This window comes from Phasianus colchicus, chromosome 22, assembly GCF_987193195.1.
Source record: "Phasianus colchicus chromosome 22, bPhaCol1.hap1.1, whole genome shotgun sequence".
NCBI lineage: Eukaryota > Metazoa > Chordata > Aves > Galliformes > Phasianidae > Phasianus > Phasianus colchicus.
Genome location: NC_143457.1, coordinates 2,375,879 through 2,393,914, shown reverse-complemented (window position 1 = coordinate 2,393,914; position 18,036 = coordinate 2,375,879). Strand labels below are relative to the sequence as shown.

General features: G+C 42.1%; 3 protein-coding genes across 10 annotated transcripts in view; 2 read left to right on the top strand and 1 right to left on the bottom strand.

The window, feature by feature from the left end:
* The window catches only part of PRDM2 (PR/SET domain 2), a 63,214-nt gene extending 55,293 nt beyond the window's left edge, over window positions 1-7,921 (bottom strand). For all 5 annotated transcript variants that reach the window (XR_016459420.1, XR_016459422.1, XR_016459421.1 and 2 more), the window contains exons 1-2: window positions 7,789-7,921; window positions 578-651 (exon numbers count right to left, since the gene is read on the bottom strand). Coding sequence is in view for 2 of the 5 variants with exons in the window: in XM_031613392.2 (XP_031469252.2) it covers window positions 578-586 (9 nt within the window). In the remaining 3 variants the exon portion in view is untranslated. The remainder of the gene's footprint in view (window positions 1-577; window positions 652-7,788) is intronic.
* A 107-nt stretch (window positions 7,922-8,028) lies between these two features.
* Window positions 8,029-18,036, top strand: part of LRRC38 (leucine rich repeat containing 38) — a 56,387-nt gene continuing 46,379 nt past the window's right edge. Inside the window, exons 1-3 of one of the 2 annotated variants that reach the window (XR_004169777.2) lie at window positions 8,029-8,166; window positions 9,991-10,041; window positions 10,504-10,561. The gene's annotated coding sequence lies outside the window, so the exon portion shown is untranslated. Of the gene's footprint in view, window positions 8,167-9,990; window positions 10,042-10,503; window positions 10,562-18,036 lie in introns of those variants that run through there. The other variant, XM_090123117.1, reaches the window with a different exon arrangement.
* Window positions 9,995-18,036, top strand: part of DHRS3 (dehydrogenase/reductase 3) — a 164,186-nt gene continuing 156,144 nt past the window's right edge. For all 3 annotated transcript variants that reach the window (XM_090123119.1, XM_090123120.1, XM_090123118.1), the window contains exons 1-2: window positions 9,995-10,041; window positions 10,504-10,561. The gene's annotated coding sequence lies outside the window, so the exon portion shown is untranslated. The remainder of the gene's footprint in view (window positions 10,042-10,503; window positions 10,562-18,036) is intronic.

Genomic DNA, 18,036 nt, shown 5'->3' with positions numbered 1-18,036 from the left:
TGCATCACTGTGTCCTGTGGTTGTTCCTGGCTAACAAAGCAAGCAGCTTCTGTTCATCTTTTTAGCAAACTGAAGGTTGGCATTCCTTCAGGGTAATACCCCATGTCACACTCCCATGCCAAGGGGACTTGGTAAGACAATCCAAAAAAGAAAAGCACTTATGAGAATAATTTAAGGTAATATTTCCTCTGTCTATAGCAAATACACTATCTGTATTTTTTCTGCTTGCACAGACAAAGAAAAAATAAATGAAATTAGGCACACTTGACACTGATTAAAACAACACTCTCCAGGGCACTAAGGACATTCTGGCATCCACGTAGTAGAGGATGCATCCCGAAATAAATGCCCTTTCCCAACCTTTTCACTCGATTCAAGGGAAATACTTTGGTTCCAGAGAAGTGTGAATCTTCTCAATCAATTTCTATGGCAGATGCTGTTCACTGCATGTTTGAAATGATACAGTGGTCTAAAGGGTGAAAAGTGAAAGTCTTTCATTTCTTTTTTGACTTTTAATGTTAACACAGAGCTGTTCTATCAACCAAGTATTTTGATAAAGTCTTCCATGGAAACTCACCTGATTCATTTTGAATTCCAGTTGCGTTCCAAGCAGACACACACGACAGAGGAACTCCTCTGATTACATGAGCCCTACAAAGAGAAACAGACAATTGTAAGGCCTCCCTACCAGTTTACATTGAACTGGAAGTACACAGAGTTGCTCTTCCTAAAGGGCTGTTCACAACACAGCACACTGCTTTACACAAGATCTGCTCCAAGCTATCGGTCAGTTGTTGTAGCTCAGAATAATGTCATATCTAAGAGTGTGGTATATTAACTTGTTTTGTTTTAATACATGGAGGAAATAACACAGCAAATGACATTGGAAACACCATCCTGGTGTCATATGGTGTTTCAGTAGTCAAACTTCTTGGAGGCTGACTGGTACTTACCCACAAAGCATTTCATTTAAGTGCTGTTATTTCTTCCCCCAACTATTTATTTTTTTCCACATAAAAATCACTAAACGATTTTACTAGCTGTTAGTTTTTATACAAAGCATTTAATTTAAAATCCGTTACTACTTCCAGCCACTCCTGCAATATCAAGTCCAACTATGGTGATAACATCACTTTCTCTCCACGCTCTCCTGCAGTTGTTTCCAACACATCTCCCACATGCCATTTTTGCCACACAGCCTTGACAGCTTAACTCGTTTTCCCTCCTGACAAACATGATTTCTGCTTCTGCTAGGGACAAATGGTTGCTGAAAGGTGGTCAGCAGGCTGCCTGTCACCTGCTGGAACTGCCTGCACACATGGAGGTGCTGATTTAAGGAAAAGCAAAGCTGGAGTCGTGTACATTTCTGCACTGGGATGATGCAGTAACAGGAAAATGCAGAGCTCTTTCATTCTGTGCTCACTTGGGTGCTGCCTGCTTCGTGGCAATTTGTAAATCAAGTATTCTGGATGGTAGTTCCCAGTGTATAATACCTGATTCTTGGGAAGAAATATTTGCTTTTTCTCTATTTGGCTAGGAAGTGAAAAACTTTATTCACATAAAGACCACAAAAAGAAGAACATTTTATTGATTTCAGATCACTGCGTGATGAACTACGGCTGTAGGGTGTGAGAACACATCCGTGGCACCAGCTGCCTGCTCATCCCTTGCCCTGTGTGACCTTCAAGGGCCCCCTCCACCTCTAATGGTTCTGTGATTATCAGCTCAGCAATCTTCTATCAGACCCACCACCATCATGGCTCTGGAAATCAACTTAGAAAGCTTACTTTAAGAAGTGCATAGACATTATGTTGCACTCAGTGAGAATCATCTTCAATGTCATTTTTAACACCGAATAAACTAGGAAGGCATTTCACTCTTAATTCTAGCTACACAAACACAACCCAGGCAGAATTAAAGTGGTGTTTTACAGAAGCAAACATTCAACATCATTACTCATCCACTACATGCAGTGGTTGGCGACCCTGCACACAGCAAGAGGGTTGGAGCTACGTGATCATTGTGGTCCTTTTCAACCCAGGCCATTCTATGATTTTATGGATATTATTATCCAACTTCCATAGAACTGGCTGTATCCAAACCTCTCACTGAGCCTTCATACAAAGTGACCAACCTCAGCAGAACGATGTATTTAAAGCTCAGCTCCCAAACAGGCTGTGCCCTATACTTTAAGCTACAAGTTGCCAGCGGAATCAGTTCACCAAAAGGATAAGATGAGAAATGAAGCTGTGGTAATCCAAAAGCTGCAGTAACTCCTAATAAAAATACCAACTTAAAGCACTTGTTTCACCTTGAAATTGTATTCCTGCTGCTCTGATACGTGACGTGAGCTCTGCAATTTAAAAACTACCTATCTGAAAACTTCACCCCATTTTCTTTCCCTGTTAACAACCAAGAAAATTGTGTAGAAAGGCTGACTGCATTAGAAAAAAAGAAAATAAAAATCAACTTCAGCCTACATACACCTTAAGGACACTCACTAGTTTAACCTCTACCTGCATAAAAATGACCTAAGAATAAAAAACAAAGCATTTGTAACACAAAGTTTCATTTTCAACCTCCAGTTCCACAAAAACGTGGACGTATGACCCAAACCACACAAACACAACACCCACCAATCAGAATTTTTAAATTAATTTCCAAAAAAACAGGGCATATTTATTTCAAACCACCACCCACAGTGTATCCCATGAGTACAGCATTGCCCAGCAGGCTCACAAACAACACAGAAACAAATGATAAGTCAGATTTATTGCATCGCGTCATCTTAATCTCTGAAAAATTCATTTAGAAAGGCTCCTTAGAAAGTCTTCCTTGGAATTAATGTTGTTAATTTTGTATTAAATTAGTTATTTTTACGTGTGTTATGGATTGGTTGGGTCAGTATTTCCAGTAAGTGCTTCCAGTGGCTGTGCTGACCCATCCACCTTCTGCTTTTCTAAGCCACGGTTACCATCTCTAGACGATGATTCTTTCAATTTGAAAAGGAATATTACTTCCATTTCAGAGGAAGGAAAAATAAACAGGCACGAGAGCATCAGTTCTGTTTTGGAAGCTGAAAATGGGACACGCATTACGTCTCTGTCCAGGTAAAAACACATCAATTACAAAGCTGGAACAAAACCTGAAAGCCTCAGCAGCCTGTTCTCCCAACCAGGCTCCAGGCTGGGAAACTGCAGGGTGGTAGAAATGATCTTTTCCTTTGCTTTAGCTTTTAATTATAGCAGATGAGTGATCATTATTTTTTTTTTTTTTTTAACATCTGGGTGCTTACCTTGTTGCACTTCAATCCTATAATAGCATTCTACATACATTTGCAGCATGTTAGGTTAAGGAAAGCTTCAAAAAAAATGCATGTTAACACTGGAAGATTAATAAGTACAAACTTGACAGAACCAACAGTGCTATCTATGGGCACTCAGTTGCAATGAAGCTTTCAGTTACTGTAGACTGCCAGAATGAAAATGGAGAAAAGTGGGCATAAAATGATGAAAGCAGTAACATGTGTTGCCTCTTGCCTGATAAAAATAAAGTTTTGCTTAGTGCTTGGTAAACAAATAAGCTGTAGTTATTAAGAGAGTTTATTCAATAACCATGCCAAGAAATTAACACAAAGATGAACCCCACACTCTTCACCTTCACATCTATTTTTCTAAAAAAAAAACACTTCAGAATGAAACAGCAACTAATCAAGAGAAGCAACAGAAAATGCCAAGTGCCTGATACTGCTAGTAGACACAAATACTGTTCCAGTTTCAGACATAAGTACACCTTTTCATTCTGCTTGCAAAGGCAGTACATTCAAATGACAATTTTATCAGACAAGTGCACTGCAGGCTCACAAGCACACAAAACAACCTGTTCCAGACGTTTCTTTTCACAATACAGGGCTGCCTCCCACTTCTGTCTGCAAGCATCTTTTACACAGAGGCAAAAAAAAAAACCTAACAAACATTTTTCATCTAGGAAGACAGTCTGAGAAAACACAGCACTGGTAAAGAAAAGCATTTCGTTTTGGAGGCGATGTTACATAGCAGGATCAGGATCATACCTGCCCCATCACGTGCCAACAAATTCAACACGAAATGCACAGCAGTGCTTTAAAAGTGTTGTGATACTTGCCAGGACTATGCATAGTTCAAAGATTCCTCCAAATAATCTGAATTAAGTCAAAATAAATATAGCCCAGATGAAGAGCGCTGCATTGAAATGACTGGTATCTTTTCTATAGTGTTCACATGGAAAGATGGCCATGTGTGAAGAATTAGTGAACTAGAGTGATTTTGTGAGAGCAATACACTCCAGCAAGTATTACACAGTATGGGAAATAGAATGATTTACAGGAGTAAAAGATTGGGCTGAATTACAGAACTCTAACAACGATGGAACAGTAAATCAAAAGGGGAGAGCATGAAGCATGATCAATTCTTTGAGATGTGGAGTTGTTAACTATAAGGATCAAAGACTCAGGAGGAAATATAAGGAACAAGGTATCCCAGTGTGGATATTCAACATGCATCAGCTTGCGACCTCGGGCTGTTTGTAAATCTCTGACAAAAACAAAATAACCCATAAAACTTGCAGTCTCCAATCTGCACACGTAAGCAAGTGGCTCATGATAAAAAAGGCACCATGCTGTTGCTGCAAGGCATAGCCTACATTTCCATCCTCTCTCCCAGTTGAGCCTCTTGCTTGCATGTATGGCATGAACACCAACCAGTGGCTGTAGACTGGTGACAGGCAAAAACATTTCTACAAGTGCTACCTCTAAATCACCCTGAACTTGTTTTAAGAGACTGACATCTAGTGCAGGACAGTATTTAGAACTCCTTTTTACGTATTATATCACTTTTGTAACCCCAAAGTGATTGTTTGCCCTTTATTCCATATAAGCAGGGTTCCTCTAGAAGAGTAATCTGACCTTTTTTATGTTCTGAGACATGGGGTGGATGGGCTGAGATGCTTCTGACCCAGCCAACCCTGGGAGGACAACACTGAGCTGAACTATGTGCCTGAAGTACATAGAGATAGGACAATGAGGAATGGCTTCAAACTAACAGAGGGGAGATTTAGAATAATATCAGAGGGAAATTCTTTACTCAGAGGGCAGCAAAGCCCTGGCACTGTTACCCAGAGAGCCCCACAAGTGATCAAGGCCATTGATGGGGCCCTGGGCCACCTGAGCTGGCACCTGATTTAGTAGTGGGCAGTAACCCTGCCCATGGCAGAGGGGTTGGAACTGGATGATCTTTGAAGTCCCTTCCAACCCAAGTCAGTGTATGATGAAACCATGCAGCACCACACAGCTCATGTAGCAATCCCTACATGAGGAAAGATCTTTTGGTTCTTATAGGTCTCCATTGATCAGCTTTGCCTCAAGTATTGTATCAGGAATACCAGCAGCCCTACCACCACTGGGAGATGACCATTGTTGAGTATTGAAATGTAAAGTAAGGAAAATGCCATTTGTCACTGAATGCTCAGATAAGAGGTACAAGAACATCACCATCCTCTCAATCTTCAAGTTTTACAAATGGTTCAAAGTATTCTTTACTACTTCAAAATGGATCTTTGCCAGCTTCATAGGAACTTAAAACCATTAAAAGCTCTACAGAAGACCACAGCTGCAAACTCATGAGGTGCTCATCAGCAGGGCTCCACCTTCTGCTGTGGCATCAAATGATGGTCTCAAAGATGCTGTCCGACCTGTCACAGTATCACTGCACTACAGCACAGAACCCCCAGGGTTGGGTGAAATAGAATCATAAAATCATTAAAGTTGGAAAAGACCACTAAGATCATAGAAGGTTCTGGGTTGAAAAGGACCACAATGATTGTTTAGTTTCAACCCCCTGCTATGTGCAGGGTCACCAACCAGCAGCCCAGGCTGCCCAGAGCCACATCCAGCCTGGCCTTGAATGCCTGCAGGGATGGGGCATCCACAGCCTCCTTGGGCAACCTGTTCCAGTGTGTCAGCAACCTCTGAGTGAAAAACTTCCCAACTGCCCACCTACCACCAGCATCACACACTAAACCAAGTCCAAGTACTACATCTTCAGTGAGCCCAACACATCCCAGGGCAGCCTGTTCTAGTGCCCAACCACTCCTTTGGAGAATTTTTTCCTAATATCCAACCTGAACCTCTCCTGGAGCAACTTAAGGCCATCACCTCTTGTCTATCAGTAGTTATGCAGGTGCAGAGGCTGAGCCCACCTCACCACAACCTCCCTTCAGGTCCCTATAGAGAGCGATGGGTTCTGAGCCATCTCTTCTCCAGATGGACCCATCATATCAGCATCACTCACTGCAGCACTGAGCTCCAGAGTCCTCACAGCTCCGTTCCCTTCTCTGCAAACACTCCAGGGCCTCCATGCCTGTATTGTAGTGAGGAACCCAACACTGCCCACAGCACAAGAGGAATGATCACCTCCTGCCGGCTGCACTGCTGCTGATACAAGCCAGGATGTTTGTAGGGAGCCTACAAAAAGGAAGGGAATCAACTCTTTGAAAGGGTAGATAACAGCAGGACAAGGGGAGCCCCCAGCACAAGAAAGACAGGGAGCTGTTGGAGAGGGTCCAGAGGAGGGCCACAAAGATGATCAGGGGGCTGGAGCACCTCCACTACGAAGACAGGCTGAAGGAGCTGGGCTTGTTTAGCCTGGAGAAAAGAAGGCTGTGGGGTGACCTCATTGCAGCCTTTCAGTGCCTAAAGGGAGCCTACAAACAGGAGGGGAATCAGCTCTTTGAAAGGGTTGATAACTACAGGACAAGAGGAAATGGTTTTAAGTTGAGGGAAGGGAGATATAGGTTGGACGTCAGGGGGAAATTCTTTACAGAGAGAGTGGTGAGGTGCTGGAACAGCTGCCAAGGGAGGTTGTGGATGCCCCGTCCCTGGAGGTGTTCAAGGCCAGATTGGATGGGGCCCTGGGCAGCCTGGTCTAGCATTAGGTGGGATGGCTGGTGGCCCTGCATGTGGCAGGGGGTTGGAGATTCATCATCCTCGTGGTCCCTTCCAACCCTGGCAATTCTGTGATTCTGTGAAATGGTTTTAAGTTGAGGGAGGGAAGATTGAGGTTGGGTGTCAGGGGGAAGTTGTTTGCTGTGAGAGTGGTGAGGTGCTGGAGCAGCTGCCCAGAGAGGCTGTGGATGCCCCGTCCATCCCTGGAGGTGTTCAAGGCCAGGTTGGATGGGACCCTGGGCAGCCTGGGCTGGTATTAAATGAGGAGGTTGGTGGCCCTGCCTGTGGCAGGGGATTGGAGCTTTGTGATCCTTGAGGTCCCTTCCAACCCTGGCCATTCTGTGATGCTGATGGCCTTTGGGCCATCTGGACACACTGCTGGCTCCTGTTCAGCTGCTGCCGCCCAGCTCCCCCCGATCCTTTCTCCCAGCACAGCCTTCCAGCCCCATAACAACACACGGGCTCGAGGCGACCGAAGCGCAGAACGGACACCCGCTCCCATCGACCTCAGCCTGCCCAGTCCCTCAGTCAAACCACCCCACCTGCAGGCACAGAACCCGCCGCCACCTGCAAACTTCCCGAGGGAGCCCTCGGCCCCTCACCCACATCACCAACCACCGAACCGAACAGCACGACCCGCGCTGCCGACCCGCCCGGCCGCACCCCCCGCTCCCCACAGCCCCGCACAACCCGGGCCCCTTCCCTTCCCCGCCGCGCCCCCGGCTCCGCGCTGCCGGCTCTGCCCACCGCCCCCACAGCCCGGCCCGCCCTCCGGCACAGCAGCGCCCGCGGGGCCGCCTCTCTCTCACCTGCGAGGCCACCGCCGCCTCCTCGTCGTCCTCCTCTTTCTCCTCTATCCGCGGCCCGGCTCAAAAAGGCGCGGAACGGCCTCGGCTCCGGCACCGTCCGGACGCCATTTTGTCTCCAGCCTCGGAAGTGACGTTGGGGGGAGGCCAGCGGGCTGCGCCCCCCGTAGCGGGACCCCCTCTGGAGCGGGGCCGCCCCCGCTGCCCCCCGGCTGCCCGCTTCGTCCCCATGTTTACCAGAGAGCGCCTCGGCTCGTCCCATCTGCCGCAGCCAGCCGTCCTCCTCACCGCGGCCTCCGGCATCCGCCCTCAGCCCCAGACAATGAGCTGTGGAGGAGAGCGGGTTCTCTTGCCCCGTTATGGGGTTTTCTGTCCTCTGTGGTAAGAGTTTGCTATTTATTGTGTGGAAAAAAAAAAAAGAAAAAGAGTGAGGAATGGAGTGGATTCTAGCCGCAGGTTGGAGTCATTAAGCTAATGTGGGTTGAAGATACGGATACTCTGTGTTTCTTTGGTTATTTTGCTATCGTGCACCAGCCCACCAAGGAGAAATATTAACGGTGCGGATGTACGGGGAGGCTGTGGTGTCACGACACTGAGCCACGCAGCAGGGAGCTTCCTCCACAAGCAGGCGAGGAAGATCCCAGCTGAGCCTTTCTTGTCAAGCTGGGCTTTCTGGCAGCCTGCTGAGGGAGCAGGGATGGTCAGCCTGCAGAACAGAGCTCATCGCCCCATCCAACTCCTGTGCTGAGGCAGGGTTGGCCTCTCTGCTCCCAGCTGGCAGCAATAGGATGAGAGGTGATGGCCTCAGGGTGCAGGTTGGATTGTAGGAATGATTTCTTCTCAGGAAGAGCAGCGACGAGCTGGCACAGCTGCTCAGAGAGGTGGTGAAGCCACGGTCCTTGCAGGTGTTCAGTGTGGAGATGTGGCACTGAGGGATGTGGGTGGGTTGTGGTTGGACTTGGGGATCTTGGAGGTCTTTTCCAACCTTGATGATTCTATGAGTGTAACCCGCTGCGTTTCCAGCAAGGATAGCTGCAAAAATGAGCTTTCGTGTGCAAGGAGGATATTGACTGCAAAATCAGAGTTTTAATGCCCGTGTTGTAAAGTGCAACTCCACCAACTGACAGCAGGCTGGAAGTAACAGGATGCAGAGATCTTCCTTCATGCACTACCCATAGTACAAACCTTTCTAGCTTCACCAATACTAAGTTTTTTCAAAACTATCGTTAATAACTTTTATACAAATCAAGCTATTCTTAAGATCCTACAGTCATAGAATGGTTTGAGTTGGAAGGGACTCTCAAGGCCATCAGGTCCAGTTGTGCTGCAGTGAGCAGGGACACCCACAGCTCCATCAGTGCTCGGAGCCCCTCCAGCCTGACCTTGGGTGTCTGCACCACCTCTCTGGGCAGCCTGTGCAGTGCCTCACTGCCCTCGTTGTAAAAAACTTCATCCTTATATTAAAAACAAACAAAAACTTAACAACACTAGAAGAAGTTCCAAGAAGAACCCAAGGTCCGAGAATCCCATTTAGAAAATAAAGTGGTTTATTATTTTCTTAGGTCTTTTAACTTCTTTTTTTGTCTTCTAGAAACATTGAGACTGTAAACTGGGCAAGGCAGTTACCAGCGAGCCAACCCGTACACTTACAGCACTAGCTACAAAACACTCCTATCTTTATCATTTTCTTAGAGTTTATTTAATTTGTTTTGCATTTTTAATTCATTACTTAAGTAGTTACACTTTTTTGAGGCTGAAAGAAGCAAAGGTTTTCTATTGAGTACTAACATTACTTTTCTAGGGCAAGGAAAAGGGTTTGCTTGGCTTTCTCTAGTAATAGGGAAAGAATAGAGTATAGCTAGAATAGGTCTATTTTATGCTTGGCTTAGTTGGAGATTTTATAAAGTATTTATTTCAGTGTATGTTATTATTTAATGCTTATTCTTGAACAGCTTTCTAAAGAATTGTCTTTAAAACTGTCAGTTGTCTCTACTCAAAACTGGTGTTTTACTTCTCATTGCCTAGCAGTGTAGGACTGCTGGAATTCTTCATAGAATCATGGGATGGCTTGGGTTGGAAGGGAGCTCAAAGATCATCTACTTCCAATTATAGATGTATAATTCTTTATAAAAGCTCCTTAATTCAATGTTATTTTTACTGTTTCTTGTTTTATTAACTGTTTGTTTGTTGTGTTCTATGTTGTAGATAAAAAAAGAACTCTTGAAAAGCTGAAGCTCTAAACTTCATGGAAACAAGGTAGTATTATTCTAGCTGCTTTTTACTTAAGCTTGCAACTGATGAAAGGTCATAGCTTTGTGATAACAAAATTAGTTCGGTTTTTTTTTAAGCTTCTTAATATTCTTAGAAGTTTTGCATTGCTATTTACCTTAAAATAAAGAGTTGGAATAATAAGAGAAGCTAAAAGTACTTTAGGTCTGTTAGTTAAAAACTTAAATGATCACTGTTATGGTAGGTAAAAAAAAGCCTCACCAGCTGAAGAGCTCCACTAATTATGCTAAGACAAGATATGCTCGGTGATTGATTTGCATTACTTAATTTATTAACTAAGAGATTCTTGTTTACAGTTATTTTAAGGAAAGATTAGTTTGCTTTTTTAAGACAAGATCCACAGAGTAGAAAACAATTCCTTTTGACTGCTAGAGATTCACAACTCTGTATCTGTTTGAATTACACATTCTCTTTCTTCACAAAATTCAGGGGGACAGAAGAAATATGAAGAAATGAAGAAGCGTGGAAGGACTGTGAGAAGAAAAAGGTAAGGCACTTCTGTCTGCTAGAGTTCTATTAGAACATTCCAAGATGTTGTACCGAGTCTGTGTGAATTTGTTAAAAGTGTATTATTGGAAAGATAAAAAGAATTATAGGTGTAGACTTTAAACCCTTCAAAGCAGAGAGATTAGAGCTCTCTTACACTAAGGTAGTACTCTACTGGGGGAAAACAAATACTTGTAAAGCTGTATGCTGAGTTCTGACTTACTTGAAGTCAGAGATCAGGGAAGCTAGGTCTGGGATTTGGGCTGAGGTCTTCATTGATGTACATTGAAAATGAGGTTTTAAGTTGTATGATGGTTTAAAGGCTTAAGAGATGGTCTTCGCTGAATGCTTTTTTTTCCTTAATTGCATATTCTGAGTGTTGATTCCTAAATTGTTTTGTATCTTGGTGTTGAAGGAGGTAAGCTGGACTTCATTAGCTACTTCAGTCAGTAAATAAGATGTGTCAAGGACTGAGCTGTTTCAGGAAAAAAAGCTCTTTTTATCCAAGTGCCGCTTGGGCAAATCTGAGACCTCAGCTGGCTGAGCAGAACCAAATCACTTTCTGGTCAACTGAGAAAAGGCACTTGGGGTCCTGTGCCAATATATCAAAGGAGACAGCAGCTCTGGAGGGCCAGTATGAACCTTGGTTAGTCACACTTCTGTACACTGACTGGGGGAACTCTTAAACTTGCAAGAATGCATCTGTGTTGTGTTCAGGAATAAGTATGTGTCTGCTAATGCTTTTGAGGCATTTTTTCCATGGCTGTATCTTGGTGTTTTCTTCAAAATAAATAACTGAAGGCATCTTTAAGCTTTCTCATGGATCTGAACTGTTAAAATAATCCAATAGATGTGACCAATAGCAGTTTTTCCTTCAGACTGTGACTGAAAAAAGAATTTGGTGCTTCATTCAGTACTCAAATGTTTTCTGCAGACTGTCTGCAATCTGGCATTTGCATCGCAATGATAAATAAGTAACAAATGTGTGTGGAAAACACCAAGTCAATCACAGAGCTCACTGGGGCTAGTATGCATGTGTGAATGCCTGTTATGTGGCTGTAACAATAGATTCTCAGGTACTACACTGGTGAAATTAGAACTTGTTTTGTGCAGAATAGAATAAGTCAACACATGAAAGATGCAAATAAGTCATGTTGCAAATATAACAGTGCCTGCTTCAAATGCTTGATGACTCTATAAGGGCATCCTCAGATAATAACTATGTGATAGCAAATCTCCTGCAAATGCAGACTTTGCTTTTGAAATTGCTTGAAGTATTTTAGTCTTGGTTATTGAGCTCTAATAGTAACACTAATCTCTTTAGCTGTCGCAAGAACTCTCAACCAAACAAAAGTAGGCTTGAAGATTTGCAGAAACTTGATACATAATGTATGATTTGTCAGCTCAGTATTACATGTATTGAACTACAGGGATTCCAGTTGTTTTCCTTTGGGGCCTCACTGGTAGTTCCTCAGGCTGTATTTTTGGCATATCCTATCGCTTTTCCTCTAAGCAGCTGTGCTTTGCTCAAGTGTGAATAGGCTCTTGCTGTTATTCAACTAGCTGTCACTCAACTAGGTTCTGTATATTTAGGCCTGCATTCTTTGAACAAAATACCTCTGTACTTTATAGTATATTCTGAAAGATTCTAAGGTAGTGACACCCAAAATCCTATAGCCAAGTGTGCTTTCTCCTGTATTCTTGTTGATTATTAAAATTCCAAATCACACTTTACTGTACTAGTGTGATGCAGTTAATATATAGCTTTTAACTGTGAAGTATGGAGCAGAAATCCGTAGCAAAATAGTGTTTTAGCTTTTGCTACAGATTAATATCATTTGTTGGAAGTCATTACACATTAGAAATTCACATTTATAAATATTTCAGCAGCTCGCTCTTGATGTAGCAGTCTTCCATGTATAAATCCTGTGCTCTCAAGCTGCTTGTTTAAATTATAAATGTCTCTACAGAGCTTACCACATCATACCTCTGTGAATGATAAACGCTTCAGTAACCTAATCAGATCTTGTTTTCAAGGTATCCAAAACCAGTGAGATTAAGAGATAGGCAGCATTAAAAAGGTAGGTTCTTTTTATGGTGAAAAGAGCTCAGTAGATCAGCCTTTAATTCTACAACTTTCTTGTGGTATTCTTCACCCATTGGGGCACATCACTGACTGCAATACTGTTGCTTTCCAGACCTCATTCAACCTCAGCGAGCAGGAGCAGCCTGGCTGTCTTGTTCTGTCATGGTCAGCGCTGTTGTTGGTTCCTCTTGCCCCTGTTCATTGCCACAGAGGCTCTCAGTTTGCTGTGTCTGGGAGGTTTTGATTTTTGTTGTTGATGTGATCACTTCTCCTTGAAACTTAGGTAGGTCTGGCTACCAGTGTACAAGAAAGTTATCTTTATTTTCACCTCACTTTGAGAATATGTACCACCTGGTGGTGTTCTGGAGTACCTGCACTTCAATTTACATTTTGTGGTGGTCAGAGAAGCCTATAAATGTCAAGCCATCTGAAGTACTGAACATTTAGTTTCTGTATTCTTAAAATAGCAGTATTGCTATTCTGTGTAAATTACACCAATAGGGACACAGAGATAAAGATGAAATCCAATTACATTTAGAGTATCAAATTTTATGGTATCCATTGCAAACTAGATTTATTTTTTTGCAACTGTCTCTGTAAACTAATTCCTATGCTGTAGGATTGGGTCCAGAAAATGAATGATCATGAGTTTTACAGCTGAATTAATCACTGAGATATTTCTTGTGTCAGTAAGTTTATGCTGAGAGAGAATGCTGGTGATGCTCTGTGGAAAACACAACAGTAGCATTTTCTGGCTAAATACCATTTGTCAGTAACAAGCTGGCTCTGAGGGTGAAATAGCTCTAAGTGTAGCAAAAGTGCTTGATTGTTTCTCATACCACTTCTAACTGTTAGCAGCTGCATCAAGGACAATGAAAGTGCTTTTTGGATGGTGTAGGCATGCTCAGTGAAACTCCTGAGGAACTTTGTTTTGAAAGTATTTTAAACATGAGGAAAAAGTTGGGATAGGAGGCTACATGTAATCTGAAGCTTTTCTGTTGCAAACACATTTGTTACTTTTCCTCTCTGTACACCTTCATTAACTCTTACCACTAGCTGGTGCTACAATGCAATTTATTGAGTGTGCTGTCATGGTGCATCTACATTATCAGCCTGCAGTGAGAAGTCTTTCCTTTCAGTATTGTTTGTGTGTTTCTGGAAATGTTGCTTCCTGTCAGGTTATAAAATCTTAAATCTTGTAGTTCTTACTCAGTTTTCTACTTGAAATGCAGGTATACTTTATACTCTCAGATGCTTCTATTGCTTTCTGCTCAGCTAATCAAGCATGCTTACTGTGGATGTAAGCTAATTATTAATGATGAGGAAGTGAACTAGAAAAATCCATGGGGAAAGCTATTCTCAAGGAGTAAGTTCATAATTAGTCAAGCATTTCTGAAACCCAGAACTTCTAGTTCTCAATGAACAGATGGCAGGCTTTGCCTCCGTGTAAATTGTAGTTAATAACAACGTGTTCTCATGATCTCATTAATAATTTTGCCTCTCAAAAAGATTGACGTTGGTGCCAAGGGTAGTTTCCTCAGATGAAGTCTCACTCTGGATCACAGAGGAAACTTGAAGCAGCAATTTACACTACCTAAATGCTTTTGCTATTTACTAATAATGCTGCTGCAGCCACTTCCTGGATTATCTTCTATTTGAATAATTAAACCTGACTTATGCCAGTTTTGCTGCACCACTTCTCTATTCCTTTCATTTTCTGCTTCTCTGGATGGTTTCGAACTCTCAAAATCAATCACCCTTGCCAAATGCTTTCTGGACGCACAACCTTGAAAATGCATGGAATGCACAGCACTCCTTGCTGGCCAGAATGCTTACTGCTGCAACATTTGCCAGTCTCAAAATCTGACCTCTCCAGCCTGAAAAAGCCTAACAAGCCATGTGATTGCATGGGGACCTTTGTGGCATCGTCCAACTGTTTGATAGAAAGCAGGGGGGCTATGGGTTTGGTCTGATGCCTAAATCCACATGGCCTAGACAAAGACACATGGCCAATGTGGTGCTGGGTTTATTTATACATAAATGCCTCCATGCTGCAGCTGTGAGAAATGTACAAAGCACCAATTCAAACTTCTTAGAGCACCTACTATCAAGTTGCACATCCAGTGTTACCTTCTGTACCCATCAGCAGCCACCCAGCAAAACCAGATGCTGAGAAATTTGATGTTAGTGATAATACTTCAGATTAAAAACTGCCTGAGAAACTATGCTTATGGCCAATCTAATACTTAATCTAGTGAAGTAGGTGAGTATAAATAGTTATAACAATGTCTTCAGGCATGGCATAGGCCAATTATTACTTCAGTGTAGTACTTACACTACAGAGCTTAAGGTTGTATAGGAGAGATTGCTTTAGATGGAGTAGTGTTTCATCTGAAACATTAATCTTGAGTGCATTCCTGACCTGAAGTAGACTTGATTATTGGCTTTTTTTCCTGGGCTCTTTGTTACTATCTTATATTAAAGAATATAATGTTATCATAAAAGATGATGGAACATCACTTTCTCTGAAGTGATACAAAGCTGTGACAGGATTAACGTATAAAGATTCGTGTGCTGATGGCTTTTCCCTTAACCATGATTATTATCCTTGGCAAGTCATTTGATGTGTATATCATACTCTGTGGTTGTTTACCTTTCTCTTGTGGATGATACATGAGTTCTTTTCAATTTGAAAGCTTGGCAGAAGGCATTGCTGTGCAGGTTGTACTTAACGCACGTCTGAAATAGCATGCAGCTAAGATACTTGCAGTATCATACTGCAGATACCCTTACAATATGGAATGAATCTAAAGCAACAATTGCTGCATGTTTTAATTGGTGTCTTAACTATTAGTGAAGGCTTCTAAAAATTACAGGAGTAGTTTAAGATCTCCATAATATTTTTCTGGTGAATGTTTAGCTGTCTCTAGTTACTGAATTCATTCTTCTGATGTCTTCCATTCTTAGAATGAAAACGTTCCTTATAAAGAATGCTTGTATGAATCATTCTACTCATACCTAGAGTCATAAATATTCATCAAGTCATTACTTTCACCATATATTACCTCTATATATCTTCATCACACACCCAAATACAAGGGGACAACTATGCTTATGATGCTTTTTAGTGACATCTGGCATTCTCACAGGAAGCCTGGTGCCTGCTTGTCTGTTCAGAAGAGCCACATTCATGACTCACAGCCAAGCTGCAAAAGGGAACGTTGCTGTTACTAACCATAAAGGAATGAACATGATCAGGAGTAAGGATTTTAGGTTAACAGCAAGTGTTGATATATTGAATGCTATTCCTGGTGAATAAAAATTCTGACCTGGCCAGTTGGACAAAATATGGAGCTGTTGTTTCCTGATGTGTTCACATTCATAGGAAGTCTCCTGACCTCAGACCCCATTCTGCAGACATGTATACTGCTCATTCATTTCAGCTCACTGAAGTATTTGCCCTAGAACAATGTGCTGTTTGACTTCTTCCAAAGCAGAAAAAAAAAAACAACTACAAATATCCCCCTCCAAAACACGCACACAAAACCCCACCAGGGAGCTCCTGCTAAAAGTAATGCAGCAGCAATTGTTGTTTCTTCACATTGGCAGAATAAAGGAAATGGTGATCTTCAGAGCTCCTGCCTTCTCTAAGCCATATCCTGGGTACCCTGTGCTCCAGCTCAGTCTGGGAAATTCACGTCCCCATGTCTTTATAGGTTCAGATCTATTACAGCACAGTGTGCTTAATAGCAAGCCTCCAGTGCTGGAAGCCTTCCAGGTTATATATCAGTGGAGCATGGGCCATCTGGTAGCAGTTGGTGTCACCTAAGATTAATAAAGCTTTACTTTGAATCAAAGGGCAGAATTTGAAGTCCTGGTTAAGACCAAAACACTTCAGTAGTCAATATATGAATTTAAAGTAGATCTTAATGAGATATTTTGGAGCAGGAGCAAAACGTGGCTTACTTGGGTGGAATGCAGGCTGTTCAGCTGGAGTTTGTATTTGATCAAGGAGAGCTCCATTTACCTAAGAAGTTATTATCTAAGAAGTTATCTACTCTATCCTATGCCTTTTTCAAATGGGGTCTTACCCCTGGCATAACAAATGTCCAGAACTTACACAATAAAGTGTTTTGGGTTTTTTTTCATTTTGTGGTATTTGCAATTTAGAAGCAAGTGAGCTGGTGCAGAAGGAAGTGATGACATATGTGCTATTCCTTACAATGGTTGAATAATTCATAATTCCATATGGCATGCTTTTGTTCAAACATCAAGTGCATCCTGCAGGGGACCTTCCAGTACAGACAAGATATTGTCAAATCTAAAGTAACTGAAAATACTGTTCTCTCCTATTGTCACAACAGGAAAAAGCTGTAATGTTACTGCTTTTATGTGAGTTTAAAACTGTTCTTAGCTGATTCATACAAGTCAGACAAGCAAACTGATAAGTTTTATATATAATTGATCTTTTTTTCTCTTTGAAAAAGCAGTGTACGTATGGACATGGAAACAAAATAGCTCAAGTAATCTGGGCACCTTTCTGTACCATAATGTAAAAGTACAGAGGAAAACTGAAGCAAGGAATGCTAGTGTGAAAGGTGACTCTTTCCAGCTAACACAATATCTTTAACTGAGCCAAACTGGAAATGCCACATGTAGGCATGTGTGCATTGTATTTCAGGGATGGAATCTCATGTGCTAATCTGTAAGAGCCTGTGGCCTCACTTTGCTTGAAAGGTAACTGATGTAATATATTAGAGCTTTCGGAAATGACTGGATAAACTACATGACTTCTTTTCAAGAGTAATGCTACAGAAAGTATGAGTCATAGATAGAAAGTACTGACACAAGCTAGGTGCCTTTTAAAAAAGTTAAAGTGAATTCCCTTGTCTTCAGTAACCATAACAAAAATTTGCAGCCCACTTTCGGGGCCAGGATTACATACTTCAAAAATGCCCAATACTAATTCCGCATTAAAGAACTGACATTGGGTACACACCAGGCTTAAACTTGTGATAGACTCTCATATAGTAAACACATGACTGTGCAGTGGTATCATTAATTTTCCTTTCAGTTTAGTTGTACTCAGCTTTTGATTGTAAGCAGAGCCAAACCAAATGAGATTAAGCTAGAGGTGACATATGGATGCATTATTCCATGGTACTATCTTACTGTGCACAGATTCTGGGATGGATATGCCTTGGTATCTGAGATTTAACTACATGAGATTAGCATGGAAAGGTAAATATATGACTTTCTTTAAAGTCAGTGGCATCTTGTATGGCTGCATACCTATTCTAAAGTCTCACTCTATGCATAATAACCTCAGTCATGTTTTGTCAGAGCAGACTTTGAAAACAAGTTGAAGTATGTTTCCATTTCATTATGAA